Source organism: Mytilus galloprovincialis, chromosome 8 (genome assembly GCF_965363235.1).
Source record: "Mytilus galloprovincialis chromosome 8, xbMytGall1.hap1.1, whole genome shotgun sequence".
Classification (NCBI taxonomy): domain Eukaryota; kingdom Metazoa; phylum Mollusca; class Bivalvia; order Mytilida; family Mytilidae; genus Mytilus; species Mytilus galloprovincialis.
In genome coordinates, this window is record NC_134845.1 from 35,161,196 (window position 1) to 35,178,724 (window position 17,529).

Below are 17,529 nucleotides of genomic sequence, written 5' to 3' on the forward strand. Positions count from 1 at the left end.
TAATAACGTATTTAAAGAAGTAAATAATTCTTTATGTTAGAACATACTCACTTTGAAGTACTATTTCAATTCATTTTTAAATCAATTTTTGAAATAAGATTTATATTGGTATCTCTTGTTTTGAGATACATACAAATATTTTCATTATCATGTAGTTCAATTTTCCGAAATTTATCCTACTTTAACTTGAAAATTAGAAAAAGCACAAACAAAGTTCGACTTTCATTTTCGAACGTTTTACAGACGATGTAAGCCTAAAGCTTTGAAGACTGAACAGCTGTCTTTCTTGGTAATTATTTTTCAGTTAGTTTGTGTTGATTATAGGAAGGAGACATCTGTTAAAGAGGACAAAGTTAAATATCAAGCATGGTGTAAAATTTATATGATTTTTATACAACAAAAACATAAACATCAATTATAACCAAGGATTCTGGTTTGTCTCTGTCTGTATTAATACATGTAGAATCCTGTTAAGGCTTTTATACACCATGAAGAAGAGGGCAGTTGTTAAGGAAGGTGTTCTTGTAGGGTGGTATAGGCTCTACAGAACCTGCATGCACAACTTTATCTGTCAGTTAATTCCAACATCCAGTGAATAGTTGTTTCCACGTAAAATGAATGTTTATACTGTGGCTTGTTGCTGCTTAGTATTTTAAGCTCTAGTTATTAATTATTTGACGTTCAATAATAGTTAGGTACACAGTTTGGATATACTTTGTCTTTGATAGTTCATTTAATTCGTGCTGGTGTGACAAAATTGTCCGCTGGTAGAGACAGCACAAGACGGAGGCTGTGTCTTCTTTTCTCTAGCGTCTCCATTTCAAGCTGGCTTCTCGTGTTGGTTATGGACCCTGTTTCTTGATTTGTATTCAAATGCTTGTTATAACCATCATATAATTTATACCTTTATACCTTTATTTTCGGGTCGTTACATAAGCCAAAGGCTTCTACTGCCCCCTCATCTTGGATTTTCGTATATATGATTTTTCATCTCATAATAATATATTTATATATAATATATTAAACTTCTCGAAAAATGCTTATTTAGGTGTGCACAGCTGAAACACTTAACACGACCATATGAATTTATATAGGTTCCAATTTTCGCCATTTAATGCAGACTTTAAAATTAAATTATTCAGAGTCTTTGCCATCACCGTTAAAAATGTTAAATCTGACAGGTTATTCCACTGATCCACTACTCTAATTGAAAAAGTATTTAGTCTATGTGTGGTCTTTATACACTGTTTTTTAAAAAGTTTTGATGAATGACCTCTAGTATTATTAGATGGTGCTAAAGTAAATAGGCTCATCCAGTCGATGTCATCTACACCATGCAACACTTTTTAGACTTGTATCATATCATTTCTATCCCTACGATATTCCAATGTTGGCAAACCCAATGAACGTTGCCTGTCTGCATAATTAAGATGACAAATATTTTTTACCAGTTTTGTGGCCCTTCTTTGTACAGATTCAAGTTTGTGGATGTCTTTTTTAAGATACAGTGACCAGATACATGTCGCATATTCTAGCAGTGGACGCACTATTGATTTATAAAAAGTAAGAAACATATCTTGATCTAAAATGTATGTAATCAAAAGAATGATGAATAAGAGACAACACTCTCTGCACTTTACTATAGATATCACTTACTTTTTTTATATATATATGGGCAGGAATTCGCTAATGTTACTTTAGTGTGACATTGTAAGAAAAAAATTAAAATCATTATAAGCTTCCAAATTTTTTACAAATTATTGCTGCAAATGGCGTCCTTCTATTTGTAACCAAAAAAATCATTTTTAAACTTGCGTCAGTTTGGAACCAAAGCAATTAATGAATTTGGAGCATGTAACATGGACACTTTTCCAAATTGAGATTAATGATTCCATGTAACTCATTCAACATTCAATATCATATATATTGATCACAAAACATTGCCTATCATCTAAACTCTAAAATGTGTATTTTCGTTTCTTTCAGAAATTTTGTGAAAACAGGTTTCCTCTACTTTTCTGTCAATGTTACATGCAATGTTTAAGAGATAAATACAGTAAGAATCATTTTCTTTCTGAACATGAAAAGGCTCTTTTTCATTGTGTTACCCTCACATTAAAAAATTGTATCAATATTTTTGCAATTATCTCTTTTCTGTCATAAAATAGTGATGTAAATGTTGCATGTAACGTGGACACAAAAAATATGAATAATGAACCATGCCAGAATTGGCCTTAAAAGATATAAAAAGCCTCCAAACAACCATCTGAATGTAAATTATACAATTATACTCCCACATATCTCATATATGATATTATTTAAATAGTGGTTAATACCGAAACCATTCACCTAAATTTCAGACAGCAGACATATTTTTTAACTATAAATCAGTAGTTATGCTTGTTCATGGTGGTACACCATGGAAGGCTAAATTAAAAGATATTCAAATGTCAAAATAACCAGAAAAATAAAACTAAGACCAAAGATAGATCAATTGATGAAGGAGTCATCCAAAATTTCCACAACATGAAACATTTTTATATCAGTAAGTAAGCAACCCGTTTTTTTTATTCACAGGAATGAGATTGATAAGAAGACAACCACACAGCCATCAGCATCCACATGTTTCTCACTCAATAACTAATACTGACAAAGTAAGGGTACAAAATGATTACATGTATCCCTCATTCATGTGGCACAGTTACACTTAAAACTAATAGTATGAAAAACCAAGGCAAAATATGGACAAATCTACGGGAGGTTGATACAGCTGCATTTATGAAGAATCTTATTTTTAATTGTTTACATAACTTCTATAAAGCACAATTTGGGTTTCATTTTTATACGACCGCAAAATTTGAAAAAATTTTCGTCGTATATTGCTATCACGTTGGCGTCGTCGTCTGCGTCGTCGTCGTCCGAATACTTTTAGTTTTCGCACTCTAACTTTAGTAAAAGTGAATGGAAATCTATGAAATTTTAACACAAGGTTTATGACCACAAAAGGAAGGTTGGTATTGATTTTGGGAGTTTTGGTCCCAACATTTTAGGAATTAGGGGCCAAAAAGGGCCCAAATAAGCATTTTCTTGGTTTTCGCACTATAACTTTAGTTTAAGTTAATAGAAATCTATGAAATTTTGACACAAGGTTTATGACCACAAAAGAACGGTTGGGATTGATTTTGGGTGTTTTGGTTTCAACAGTTTAGGAATTAGGGGCCAAAAAAGGGCCCAAATAAGCATTATTCTTGGTTTTCGCACAATAACTTTAGTTTAAGTAAATAGAAATCAATGAAATTTAAACACAATGTTAATGACTACAAAAGGAAGGTTGGTATTGATTTTGGGAGTTTAGGTCCCAACAGTTTAGGAATTAGGGGCCAAAAAGGGACCCAAATAAGCATTTTTCTTGGTTTTCGCACCATAACGTTAGTATAAGTAAATAGAAATCTATGAAATTTAAACACAAGGTTTATGACCATAAAAGGAAGGTTGGTATTGATTTTGGGAGTTTTGGTCCCAACAGAATAAGGGGCCCAAAGGGTCCAAAATTAAACTTTGTTTGATTTCATCAAAATTGAATAATTGGGGTTCTTTGATATGCCGAATCTAACTGTCATGACTGTGTATGTAGATTCTTAACTTTTGGTCCCGTTTTCAAATTGGTCTACATTAAGGTCCAAAGGGTCCAAAATTAAACTTAGTTTGATTTTGACAAAAAATGAATCAGTTAGGTTCTTTGATATGCTGAATCTAAAAATGTACTTAGATTCTTGATTATTGGCCCAGTTTTCAAGTTGGTCCAAATCGGGGTCCAAAATTAAACTTTGTTTGATTTCATCAAAAATTGAATAAATGGGGTTCTTTGATATACCAAATCTAACTGTGTATGTAGATTCTTCATTTTTGGTCCTGTTTTCAAATTGGTCTACACTAAAGTCCAAAGGGTCCAAAATTAAACTTAGTCTGATTTTAACAAAAATTGAAATCTTGGGGTTCTTTGATATGCTGAATCCAAAAATGTACTTAGATTTTTTATTATGGGCCCAGTTTTCAAGTTGGTCCAAATCAGGATCTAAAATTATTATATTAAGTATTGTGCAATAGCAAGTCTTTTCAATTGCACAGTATTGCGCAATGGCAAGAAATATCTAATTGCACAATATTGTGAAATAGCAAATTTTTTTTTAATTAGAGTTATCTTTCTTTGTCCAGAATAGTAAGCAAGAAATATCTAATTGCAAAATATTGTGCAATAGCAAGATTTTTTTTTAATTGGAGTTATCTTTCTTTGTCCAGAATCAACTTAAATCTTTGTTATATACAATATACAATGTATATTCACTTTTTACTACCAACTGATAAATTAAAATAATCTTTACCATTCAGTGATAACAAGCAGTTTTTTTACATCTTAATATTTTATGATGTATTTAAATGAGTAGTTATTGTTGCAAACTCCATTAGAAATTTTAATTGAGATTAGTTTTGGAATAAGGGAAAGGGGGATGTGATTAAAAAAATTGGGTTCAATTTTTCTCATTTGAAATTTCATAAATAAAAAAGAAAATTTCTTCAAACATTTTTTTGAGAGGATTAATATTCAACAGCATAGTGAATTGCTCTAAGAGAAAACAAAAATTTTAAGTTCATTAGAACACATTCATTCTGTGTCAGAAACCTATGCTGTGTCAACTATTTAATCACAATCCAAATTTAGAGCTGAATCCAGCTTGAATGTTGTGTCCATACTTGCCCCAACCGTTCAGGGTTCAACCTCTGCGGTCGTATAAAGCTACGCCCTGCGGAGCATCTGGTTGAGGTTGTTGTCTGATAGACATTACCTCATATCTCGTTTTATTTCTGCTGGTAAATCTTACATTTATGATAACTTTTTAAGGTTTAAACAATAAATTTTATTTCAAACATTCAAAACAAGTTTCTTGTTTCTTGTTTTCTGTCTCCAACATCTTCAACTATCTATCTGAAAAAAGAAAAAAACAAAACAACAATTAATCTACCCTCAATCAGAACCAAAATCAAATGCATAGATTATAAAATTTACAATAATATACAAACTCTCAAATTTCTTGTTTCGATTTTTCAATGCCATTTCATCTCGAAAATTTGTTACCAAAACTACAGGAAGCCATAATTTAAATGGCCCCATAATGACCAGTGTAAAACAATTCAGAAGAGAAAACCAACACCCACTAGACCACAGTCCTGTTTTCAACTTTATTTGGCCTTCTTTTACTTTTTTGATTCATTAGCGTCACTGAAGAGTCTTTTGTAGAGGAAAAGCGTGTCTGGCCTACAAATTTTCAATTCTGGTATCCATGATGAGTTTATTATTATTATTTTGAAATCAGAAGAAGCCAGAACCTCTTATAATGCAAAAGAAATTCTGAAATGTCAATTATTGGCATAACAAATTAAAAAAAAATGTTACAAATTGACTTCCTCATGATTTCTATAATGAGCATCAGTAAATACATGTGTTGACTGGTGATTGAACATGTTGAAAAGGGATAAATAAACAAGATTTTGAAATAACTATCTTCTACACTGCTGTAGAATGGTCAAATTGGAGATCACTAGTATGTCTGCATACACAGTCATCATCATCATCTGGTTTTCTGACACAGACAAACACTACTATCTGACTGGCTGAAAGGACCGTCACCACCTGACTCAGTAACAGGGACCTTATCAGACTGGCTAACACAGACATCATAATCTGCCAGGCTGACAGGGACATCACCATCTGACAGGCTGAAAGGGATATCACCACCTGACTGGCTGACAGGGACATCACCAGCAGACTGGCTGACAGGGACATCACCATCTGACTGGCTGTAAGGAACATCACCATATGACTGACTGACAGGAACATCACCAACTGACTGACTGATATGAACATCACCATCTGCCAGGCTGACTAGAACATCACCATCTGTTGGCTGACAGGGACATTACCCTCTGACTGGCTTACAAGAACATCACAGACTGACTGACTGACAGGAACATCACCAACTAACTGATTGACTGATATTTACATCACCATCTTCCAGGCTGACAGGGACATCACCATCTGTCTGGCTGGCAGGGACATCACCATCTGACTGGTTGACAGGGACAGTATTTTTTTTTGCAGCATCTTCCTGAGAGTTTTCTTGGTCACATTTATTGCTGATCCTCTTTTTCTTTCTTAGGTTTATATTGCCTGTAGATTTTTTTAATTAAAAATTGCATGTAAATTTTCAAGACCGACACCAATTTTGTTGTCAATGAAGAAAATACACTTCTAAAAAGAATATCTATATTTAGAAATAAAGATGAAGTTTGATGGTGGTAAAACAAGTTAAATTATCAATAATCTCTTTATAGAGCAAAGGAGTTAGTAAATGTTATCAGTTCTGTTCATGCGTGTAACATTGACAGAAAAGTAAAAGGTTGTATGTCAATGTTACATACATGAAGACCATAAGATGAAAGTGTTGTGCTTACTAGTCAGCTTTGGAGAAATAATATTATTGCTGCCCAGTAATATCCAATTAATCATTTAGGTTATAAAATGTTATATAAAAGTCTGACTTTAAGGAAGTAATACCTTTACATGTAACATAAAAAAATCTTGACACAAAATATTGTTGTCAATGTTACTAACTAGTGTTAAAAGACAAATTAAACAGAAAAACATGAAAACGCTTTAATTTTGTAAAATAAAAATAAAATAATAGCTCCATATGGCAGTAAGTTTTGTTTACGCAATGTAACACTGGCCTGAACATGTAAAAGTCTAAATAATAGACTCTGTCAATGTTACATACACAATTTCTTAATGAAAAAAACTTTAATTTGGGTTTACTTTATACATTTTTTTTTTTAAATAAGTATCTTTGAATATTAAAAATCAGATTAACTGTTGATTTTAATACAGTAAAATGTTCTCATGTAACACAAAAAAGACCTGATACGAAAATTGCTGTCCATGTTACTCATAAAGTTATCATATAAGCATCAAAGAAATTGTGTGATGACAATATTTCAGATGTTAGTCATTTATAAACTCAGATAAAAAAAATTTAAAACTCATATCAGAGGTTTGGAAATCAATGCTTTTAAAACATTATAATTCTGGGTTATGCATGTAACATTGACAGGAACACCAACAAATGATGAGGAAAAATTGCTAGTCAATCAGGAAAAAAATAAACACAAATAATTAAAACTCATTTATTTCTTTAATATCATATTTATGAAGCAAATTTAAATTTCAACAAGATTTTGTTGATTGAATAATTGTATGCACATTTATTAGGTTGTAGCATGTAACCTAGACGCAGAAGATGTGTCAATGTTACATGCCGCCTTTAAACGATAAGAATTACAAGTAAATATTGTAAAGTCTAGAAATCAAGAAAGATCAACAACTTCTCTGTTAAGAAATTAGCATAAATTTATATTTGATTTAATATTATGCACTGGCCAATTATGCATTAAGTGTAATACTTTTAAGTAATATTGTTTTTATTCTGGTGTCAATGTTACATTTTATGTTTTCAAATTAAGTGGCCAGTTATCTTTATAATGCTGAGAAAGAATACAAGTACTAGTTAATCAAATTGGCAATTAATCTGTGGTATTTCATGTAAAAAATTAGATTGATAAGGCAATCCGTACAAAAAAAAGCTCTTGCATGTATCATAGACACCTTTCCTTGGTAAATATTTTCGTGTCAATGTTATGTACAGAAATCTTTTCAGCAATAAAATGAATATCGTAAAGGTCAAACCTGTTTAAATACAAGATAAACTTATATTTTTTGACAAAATTGCAAAGCAAGTCACACATCATTATCAAAGAACCTAATTTACTCAGAAAGTGCATGTAACACTTCATAGTGAGGTCAAATTAACCTTGTCCCACTCTCTTATCATCTGCTTGATCACTGGTAGATGCCAAGTGTGAAAGATGACAAAGCCACCTTTTAATGTAATTGTCAGTGGGTTGAAATGTGAAAAAAATAATTATGGTAATGCTTACTATAAAAAATATACAACTGTTATAAAAAGATGAGTATTATTGGGCAGTATTGCCACGAAATTGAAATAAATTTTCTTACCTTCTATATTTTTCAAACTTCAGTTGATTGATAAAAATGATGAAATCCAAATTGTACCCATTGTTGACACCTTTCAAAACTTGCAATGCTGGACCAATAACTTGTTTCCAAAGCTAATTAGCTAATGAAAATGTGCATGTAACTTTTGTTGACGGGAAAAGTTACATGCACTTGTCCATTTTCAAACGTATTTTATTTGCAGCAATAATCGGATTCTGTACAAAATGGGTTTTCTAATCGATAGACCAACCATTTTGCAGTTGATTTTCAACTATTACATTAGAAGAATTCTTCAGGCATATTCTAAATATGACTTGGGGTTTTGCCACTGCAGAAATGTCACACTTTTTGTCTACAGTTTTCAACTGCCGGCACATAACAAGTGCTGATTTCTTGTTGATTTTTTTAATTGGATCCATATTTTTTGCATGTGGCAATAAAGATTAACCCACTTTGATATTAAAACAATGTTTATTCTCCATATTTGCATGATTTCTTTATTTTTTTTATTGGATAAACACTATTGACCCTAAAATTTCGTTAGCGAATTCCTGCCCATATGTTTTTCAAATTTCAAATTAGACTCAAATGTTACTCCCAGATCCTTTTCTTCGTTCACTGTAGATAATGCAATAAAATTTCTGGATTCATCCAACATGGTATAACGATATTGCAGGTCATTGTCAGGATTAATATGCAAGACTTTACATTTAGCAGCATTAAATTTTAATTTCACATATAATCTGACCATTCACATAATCTGTCCAAATTTTCCTGTAACTTACATCGCTCATAATCTGACAAGACTTTAGAATAAACTTTACAATCATCAGCAAAAACTTTCACTATACCCTCTACTACATCAGGAAGATCATTTATAAATGTTAAGAAAAGAACTGGTCCTAAAACCATTAAAACACTTCCCTGAGGTACACCTTTATACCGAATAGAAATGCATCATTAGTTTTTTTTTTTTTTGCTCAATCAAGAATGAAATGCAAATAGTGAAATGATAATTAGCTTTTAGTAGCCAGTATGGTTCCATTTTGTTAAAATAAACTATAAAACATTGATTATGAATTATTCACTTGCAAGTGAATACTTCAACCTCATTGATTCCGTATTCATGTGAACTTCAATTTAACCCCTTAGTTTAGTTGGATAACACATGAATTGTATGTGTAAAGTTATTTAACATGTTTAAAGGAAAAGAATGTCAAGATTGAAATTGAAACAAAGATAAATCATTTGATTGACTGATTCGATCCACAAAAATTCATTCTTCGTATACAGGTAAAACAATGATTAAAATTTATTTTTCATCTATAATATGAAATTAAATAGACCTAGAATAATCCAACAGCACAAGTTTGCTAAATCTATTTATATTTTTATTTATTTTACATTGTTATAAATCATTAAATAGAATATGAGAATTTGATTAAAATTGGTGAACATGAAGTTGACAGCTAGTGCCCCTTTAAGTTTCAACAAATTATAAACAGGTGGCTATAGAAGATTAAGGAGGCTGCATTGCAATCTACATGTATTATCAGTCTCAGACTTTCTGTATCATTAGATTAGTCCACCATTTATCATGTTTATACAGTCATGACAGTATAATGATAAATCACAGGTCCAATATTGTCTGGTAAACAAAAATGTTTGATCCCAACAAAGTCAAGTAACTATAAGGAAGAAGATGTGGTATGTTTGTCAGTGAGTCAACTTTTCACATACATGAGACCAAGTGACACAGGAATTAACAAGTATATAATAGGTCACTTTACGGCTTCAACAATGAACAAGGCCCATACCACATAGTTGGCTATACATTTAAAAGGTCCCATATGGACAATTGTTAAACATTTAAAACAAGAAAACTAACAGCCATGACAGCCTTACTTATATGTACAAAATAATGTACGAAAAACTTAATGTCACACAATAACAAACGTCAACTACTGAATTACAGGCTTCTGACTTGGGACAGGCAAATACAGAACATGCAGAATGTGACAGGTTAAACATGTTAGTGGGCACCCAACCCTCCCTCTAACCTGGGACGGTGGTGTAACAGTACAACATTAAAACTAACCATTGCTAACTATAGAAATCATTTGAAAAAGTCTTAACTTTTCGTATCAATTCAAATAGAAATACATCAAACAAAAACACAGAGTTGATGCATATGATAATGATGATGGCTGGGTACTTGTACATCCAAACAACAAAAAGACACTAATTAAAGTTCTGAGATTACTATGAGTACTGGCAGTTACTGACTGCTAGTTGAAAGCCAATAATGACTATTATTAAAAAAAAAAATCTTTCACTGAAGACGTAATAAAATAGTTTTTTTCTCTCTTCCATCATTTTGAATAAACCTTCAAAAGTCTGTGTATTAAAAATGTATATATATATATTTATATTTCATACTTTTACATTTTATGATAATGATGATGGCTGGGTACTTGTACATCCCAACAACAAAAAGACACTAATTACAGTTCTGAGAGTACCATCAGTACTGTCAGTTACTGATTGCTAGTTGAAATCTAATAATGACTATTATTAAAAAAAAAAATATATTTATATTTCATACTTTTACATTTTATTATATTGGTTAATGTTCGTATGTTCTCTTTCAGATACATGTCATGATGAATTGTTACAAGAGAGGTATTGTCTAGTTGACCTTAGTTCTTTACTTGTTCAAAGCAGCACAATGGCAGGAAATACAGCTGCTTGTAGTGACACTTCAGAAGCTATAGATTTGTTCAAACCTCAGGGACTTTATCTAAAACCAATAGCAAAAATTAATGTCTGTGTTCAACTTCCTGTATTGAAAGAACCAGGAAAGACTATTTCTAATTGGGAAGTCATGGAAAAAATCAAACACATGATTAAACCTCATGTTTTCTTGTCTCTCAAAATAGTAAAAAGTACTCTAGAGTTCATTCGACTAGAAGGTGAATTGGAGAATAAATCTTTGATAAAAACCTTGATGCAGAGATTGGAAGGCAAGACCATCAAACTCAGTGGGTTTTCAGAAACACTGAAAGTGAAAGCTGGGGAAGCAAAAATATCATTTCCTCTCAAACATGACTGGGATTCTTATTTTAGAGATGCAAAACACATGAATGAAATGAAACCAGGTGAGAGACCGGATACAATACACTTTAAAGATCTGCCTAGTAGATGGTTTGCGTCGTATCACAGTAAAACAAAAGACAAGCCATGTGAAATGGTTTTACGGAGAGTGTTTGAGGGGTTTGGTGAAATACGTTGTGTAGATATTCCAATGTTGGATCCATACAGAAAAGAAATACTCCCTGGAATCCAGACATTTTCATTTGGACAAGATCTTACATTTGAATCTTATGTGCAGTTTAAAGAATATATTGGGTTTATGAAAGCAATGGATGCCTTGAGAGGAATGAAGTTTCTGTACATTGGAGAAGATGAAAAAGCCTACACTGCCAATGTGAAGGTATGAGCTGATAATTATGAGAATTCATGTATCATATTACTTGTGGCAAATGTACCATGATTTACATGAAATATATGTTGTACATGTTATAATTACATGTAAGAGAACTGCATGGTATTAAACTCTCACACATTTCACTTTAAAGCTTGAACCTGTAGTCTGCAAATAAAGGCAACAGTAATAAGTAAACTGCTGTTCGAAAGTCATAAACGATTGAAAGAAAACAAATCTGGTGACAAACTAAAACAAAGAGAAACACATCAACTATGAGAGAAAAAACATCTGAATAACAAAAATACAGAAGTGTACACTTAGGAAAAACAATTTTCCTTGACATGCTCGACAGATTCAGAAAACCACCATGTATTTACATATGTATCATAATTTTAGACTTTGCTTTGTTTTTGCCACATTTTTTTGCATTGTTGTTGCACAGAAAAAAGTTAGTTTTCTATGTTGTGTCATGTGTACTATTGGTGTATGTTTATCTTTTTCATTTTTAGCCATGGCGTTGTCAGTTTATTTTCTATTTATGAGTTTGACTGTCCCTCTGGTATCTTTCGTCCCTCTTTTAAGCTATATATACATTATATACATGATGTACCCTAACAGATAACTGCATCTTCTTTAAGTATTACATTTTCTATAAAGTTTACAAAAGGCAGTGAAGCATTTCACAAAGAATTTTACTATAAAAAAATGATGAACTCATTTCATTGTATATTAAGTATTTAATGATTTATTATTATTGAATTTAACTTTCAGGTTGACTTTGATAAGTCAAAGCATTTATCAGATAAATGTATTAAGAAGAGAAGAATAGAAAGGTGGAAGTTACAGTTACTTGAGAAAGAGAGAGAAGAAAAAGTTAAAAAGGAGAGAGAGGAAACAGAGAGAAAACAAGAGGAAGAAAGGTACAGCTAACATGACTAATTTGATTCATCTCATAATGTAATATATGACAATACTTGTGAGTTGTCATGTTGACAATTATACACGTTCTAATACCTGTATACCATGTACATTTAACTTATATGATAAGACTTGTCATAATCTTGATAGTCACTGGGGTAAAGCTGATGACGGTCATCTAAAGATGGCGGACACAGAATTGGGCTATACTCAATATTGTCTGTTAAAGTGATTCTATGATATATATTCTTTATAAAGTATACATTGGTTTTGTATAAACTTATAAAAGGTTCACACAGAAAACACAAATTAATACTGTGAAATGTATATGAAACCGGAAATTTAATTCAATAAAATCACTAAGATGACTCTAACTCATCATCATTATTTTTTTCAAGATAACTCTATATAGCTAACATATAAACAAGGATGACCGTGATTCCATAATCCTAGCAACAGATAATGTATGCCTTTTAAAATTAAGAACCAAGACAAAAATAGTAGCATATCTTGTTATTTATCATTTATGTTGTACTTTTTTTCTTCAATATTTAAGGAATGACTGTAATATTTTTTTCTGTCTATGAAGAAATAACATAAAAAATGTGGTGCGTAGCAAGTTATTTTGAAGTGTGCACCACATTTTTTATGTTATTTCCAATAGACTGAAAAAATATTATAGTCTTTTCTCATAATTTAATTCTAAATTTCATTTTAAAACGGAGTAAACCATTTGTAAACCATGAAAAGATGTTGATGACGTCACAGTCACATGACAAAATTATGTCTATGAGCTGATAAACAAAACAATGCCAGTCAATCTGAAGGCAGGTTACATTAAAAATTAAATTATATAATTGTAGAGATAAAACAAAGTAGATCCAGTCTAGTAAAAGAACCTTTAAAACACTGTGTACAAGATTACTATGTAAAATTGCTGCATATGTTTTTATTTGACCCTTTGATTTCCTTTCCTGTCAAGGTTAAAAAAAGAAAATGATGAGAGAGAGAAAGAAAGAAGAAGAACAGAAAAAATTGAAAAGAAAGAACTAAGGAGAAAAGAAAGGGAAGAAAAGAGACGATTGCAAAGATTAGAAAAACGTAGACTGGAAGATGAAAAAAAATATCAGATTAAATTAGCATTAGAAGAAAGGAAGTTTTTAATAGCTCAGAGGAAGCTAGAGTCTATCAGACTATTAACAGAGTTATTTGAAAGAGTTAAGGTAAATAAAAATCCTACAACAGAATTATAAAAAGTAAAAAAAAAAATTAAAATAGTAAAGGACTAAGGTCAAAGAAATCTGACAATCATTGAAAATAAAATGAAAATACAAAAAATTTTGCTGCAATTTTACAATGTTTACTCAAGTGAAAACATAAACAAAGCAATAATGTTCTACTAGCATGACTAGTTTATATATATATTTATTCTGAGAAAATCTTTGTACAAAAAGACATAGACAAACATTATGATATAATAAGACATATGATGAGGTAACAGCAAATGAAGACTTCTTAGAGAAGAAAAGAATGCATGGGTTTGACTGCTTACATTTCAGATATTACTGTAAACCAACTAATTTTCGCAAGCAATATATTTTTCGCGTCTTTGGCGAGTAAAAAAGTATCACGAATATAATCGTTGCATATATGTTAAATTTGGATATTTTCTTGTTGAACTTCATAAAGCAAAATTTGAAAATTGCTTAACTAGATCGTCATGAAATTGGATAGTAAGAGCTAAACGGGAAATAAAGTATCCACGTAAATAATTTGGTTTACAGTATTTATGATTTTAATATGACTGTCTAATGAACTAAAACAACTGTTTAAATTTTGATTGTTTTGAAAAATTATATTCTATCTGTGCATTCTTTGCTTCCTTCTGAAAAACATGTACAATCCAAAAATTATAATGAAATTCATCTCCAATTTCATTTCTATAACACAAGTTACATGCTCGATTTTCTCTGGGTATGTTTTTCCATCTACTCAAACTTATTGGTTTAATATACTTTAACAATTTTGTATTTTCCGTGATTCTAGGAAGAGAAAGTGAAAGAGGACTTAGAAAAGCGTGAAATAGAACTTGAAGATGAAAGGAAGAAACAAGTAGAAGCTGAGGCATTGAGAAAAGCAGAGGAAAAACAGAGAAAAGAAGAACAGAAAAGAAAAAGAAGGATGGATTTAGAACATCAAGAATATGAACTCAGACACAAAATACTCAAAAATGTTAAAGCCAAAGAAGAGAAAAAAGAAGAAGAAATAAGAGAACAGTTGAGAAAAAAGTTAGCAAAAAAGAGAGGAAAAGTGAAATTAAAAAGTGCTATTGTCCTGAAGAAATGACTTGCCATAAATCTTAATATTGGTGCTTTGAACAATGTATTGTCACCAGCTTAATCAGTTGACAAATATTTTGAATGTGTTATTGACCTTCTAAAGGTCAAAGTAGGTGTGTGTAAAAGTGACTCAGAGATATTGGCATGTAATACATCATGTACTATTCTGTTGTCAGTGGAGGTCCCTTTGATTCTGACAAAAATAATGAAACAGCGGTTTGTTAAGGCTTGGCCCAGAACATTCAGACAAGCAAGTGTTGTGACTGTTAGATGGAATTTAAAAGTTTATTATCAAAAATATAGGTATACATGGTCATGATGGTAAAGTGATTTGATCATTTTCAATCAATGTTCTTATTAATGCCAAAATTATGAATGGTAAAAGTTATTGAGGTATTGTGATTTGATAATCAATGTTCTTTATGTCAAAGTTATGAAAGGAAGAATAGTTTGAATGCAATTTTTTAGGCATGGTAACTCATTTTTTTTCATCTGTGTACATTTGTATATACTTATTCTGCAAACTTACAGGTTTATTTGTACATACCTACTGATCAGAGAGACTGATTCAATATGTCTTAGATGTTTTCTTATGTCTACCAAGTTGTGATATTAAAATCAATACAGAGTAAATTGTTTCCTTTGATGATTTATTTGTCTAAGCACATTGCAGTTTTCTTTTGTAACAAAATGCTGTAATTATGCACATAAAGGACTGGTTACCTAATGTATTCAAATAAACTTATCATAGATACCTCGATTAAAATTTCAAATATACGCCATACACATGTTTTGTCTACAAAAGACTCATCAGTGACGCTCGAATAAAAAAATGTTAAAAAGGCCAAATAAAGTACGAAGTTGAAGAGCATTTAGGACCAAAAATTCCTAAAAGTTTTGCCAAAGCTAAGGTAATCTATTCCTGAGGTAGAAAAGCCTTAGTATTTCAAAAATTCTAAATTTTGTTAACAGTTAATTTATAATATGAACATATCAACGATAACTCAAGTCAACACAGAAGTATTGACTACTGGGCTGGTGATACCCTGGGGGAAATAAATCTCCACCAGCAGTGGCATCGACCCAGTGGTTGTAAATAAACTTATCATAGATACCAGGATTAAAATTTCATATATATACGCCAGACGTGTGTTTCGTCTACAAAGGACTCATCAGTGATGCTCGAATAAAATATGTTAAAAAGGCCAAATAAAGTACTTCTAATAATTACCGAAAACACTGTTTACAGTTTTTTACATGTTAAAGTATCCACTTTATGTGAACAAAAAGAACACATTAAGGAACAAATGAAAGTGATGTTTATTTATATTAAGTGTTATGACTGTTTCAGTGATAAACATGTACAGTGATTTATTAGTTTACTGCAGTTGCAACTCACTGTACAATATGTATCATTTATCTTGTACATTATTTGTTATCCAATGTATCTTATTGTAATATTTTGATGACATGATCATTTACAAAGAGTTTCTACTGCATTAACTGTTTTGTCTTGAGTTGGATACATGTTGTTTTTTAATTTCTGTTTGTCTCACTTGTTATTTTGTTTTAATTATTCTAATGTTTTACTATTTTAAAATGTTACAGTTACCAGAAATGGGACCAACAGATCTGATGTGTTTGGTGTATTTAATGTAAAGAAAAATCTTTATTTATCAATTGTAACAAATTCAAAACTTATAAAAATAATCATGTAGTTTTCAAACTTTTGTCTAATTTGAAATTGATTTTGAAATAACTTTTCTAATGAGAAATTTAATTTTGGAAAGATTTCAGGATTTGTCTAATTTGAAACTAGTTATGAAAACATATTTCTAATTAGAAATTAGTTTTAGAGTTCACATTGCAAAAAACGGTTAGCTATTTATTTCTTCTAAACATTATAAAGTTGTTTTGTATCCACAACCCCTTATCCTTAATATAAGCTTGATTTCAGTTTTTATTTGCAGAACCCTAATTACCTCATGTGCAAGTAGCTAATGGTAGTTTAAACCTATTCAATTTTTATTTGACACATGTTTGGGGTATGTCATGTGTTTGGTATGTTTGATATTTTTGGTATGTCATATGACACATGTTTGGGGTATGTCATATGAACTCCAACCTATCATTACTAGTAGGCAGAAGAAAATATGAATATCTATGGGATTTCTGCTTTCAATTTTCTGATTGTAGTTTCCTTAAGGTGTTAAGGTGAATAATCTTATATACAGTACACTGTAATGTACAAGACATGCATAGCTTTGTCAAAGATGATTGTAAACTATGACTTAAAGTAATTGTAGTATGATGTATTAATACTAAGGTATTGTTATTATTATTGTGTTTTTGAAACTAGAAGTTACTAGTATTTTTATGTACACAAATTGTTTTATATTGAACTTTGAAGAATAAAGCCATGTTGTTTTGTTATAATGTGCTGCTGTTATATATTATAATTCTGCCCAATAGCTAGTGGATACATTTGTCTTTTCAAATACAAGTATTTAAATCACATTACACAGACTGCTTGAATAACTGACTTGAAAACTCAACTTACACCCAGACACTACCAAGAAAGAAATCCTGTTAGTCTGTACTAGGGTTCTTTTGGAATTTGGACTGGAGATGAAGAGCTGGATCTTTTATCACTGTTT

At 31.0% G+C, this 17,529-nt stretch overlaps 1 protein-coding gene across 2 annotated transcripts; it reads left to right on the forward strand.

The window, feature by feature from the left end:
* Nucleotides 1–200: 200 nt before the first annotated feature.
* Nucleotides 201–17,308, forward strand: LOC143085661 (A-kinase anchor protein 17A-like). Of its 2 annotated transcripts, none has more exons than XM_076262146.1 (5): nt 201–289; nt 10,780–11,621; nt 12,387–12,535; nt 13,516–13,756; nt 14,580–17,308. In XM_076262146.1, the coding sequence occupies exons 2-5, from the start codon at nt 10,857–10,859 to the stop codon at nt 14,877–14,879; spliced, it is 1,455 nt and encodes a 484-aa protein (XP_076118261.1). In that variant the 5' UTR covers nt 201–289; nt 10,780–10,856; the 3' UTR covers nt 14,880–17,308. The 2 variants fall into 2 exon arrangements, with proteins under 2 accessions (XP_076118261.1, XP_076118262.1); XM_076262147.1 differs by lacking the exon at nt 201–289 and adding an exon at nt 1,491–1,563.
* The last annotated feature ends 221 nt before the right edge of the window (nt 17,309–17,529 follow it).

Excerpts from the sequence above, each read along its gene's own strand:
- LOC143085661 (XM_076262146.1), top strand. The coding sequence starts at position 10,857 with ATGGCAGGAAATACAGCTGCTTGTAGTGACACTTCAGAAGCTATAGAT. Across the intron at positions 11,622-12,386 it reads CCTACACTGCCAATGTGAAG|GTTGACTTTGATAAGTCAAA; the intron begins GTATGAGCTGAT and ends TTTAACTTTCAG. Across the intron at positions 12,536-13,515 it reads AGAAAACAAGAGGAAGAAAG|GTTAAAAAAAGAAAATGATG; the intron begins GTACAGCTAACA and ends TTTCCTGTCAAG.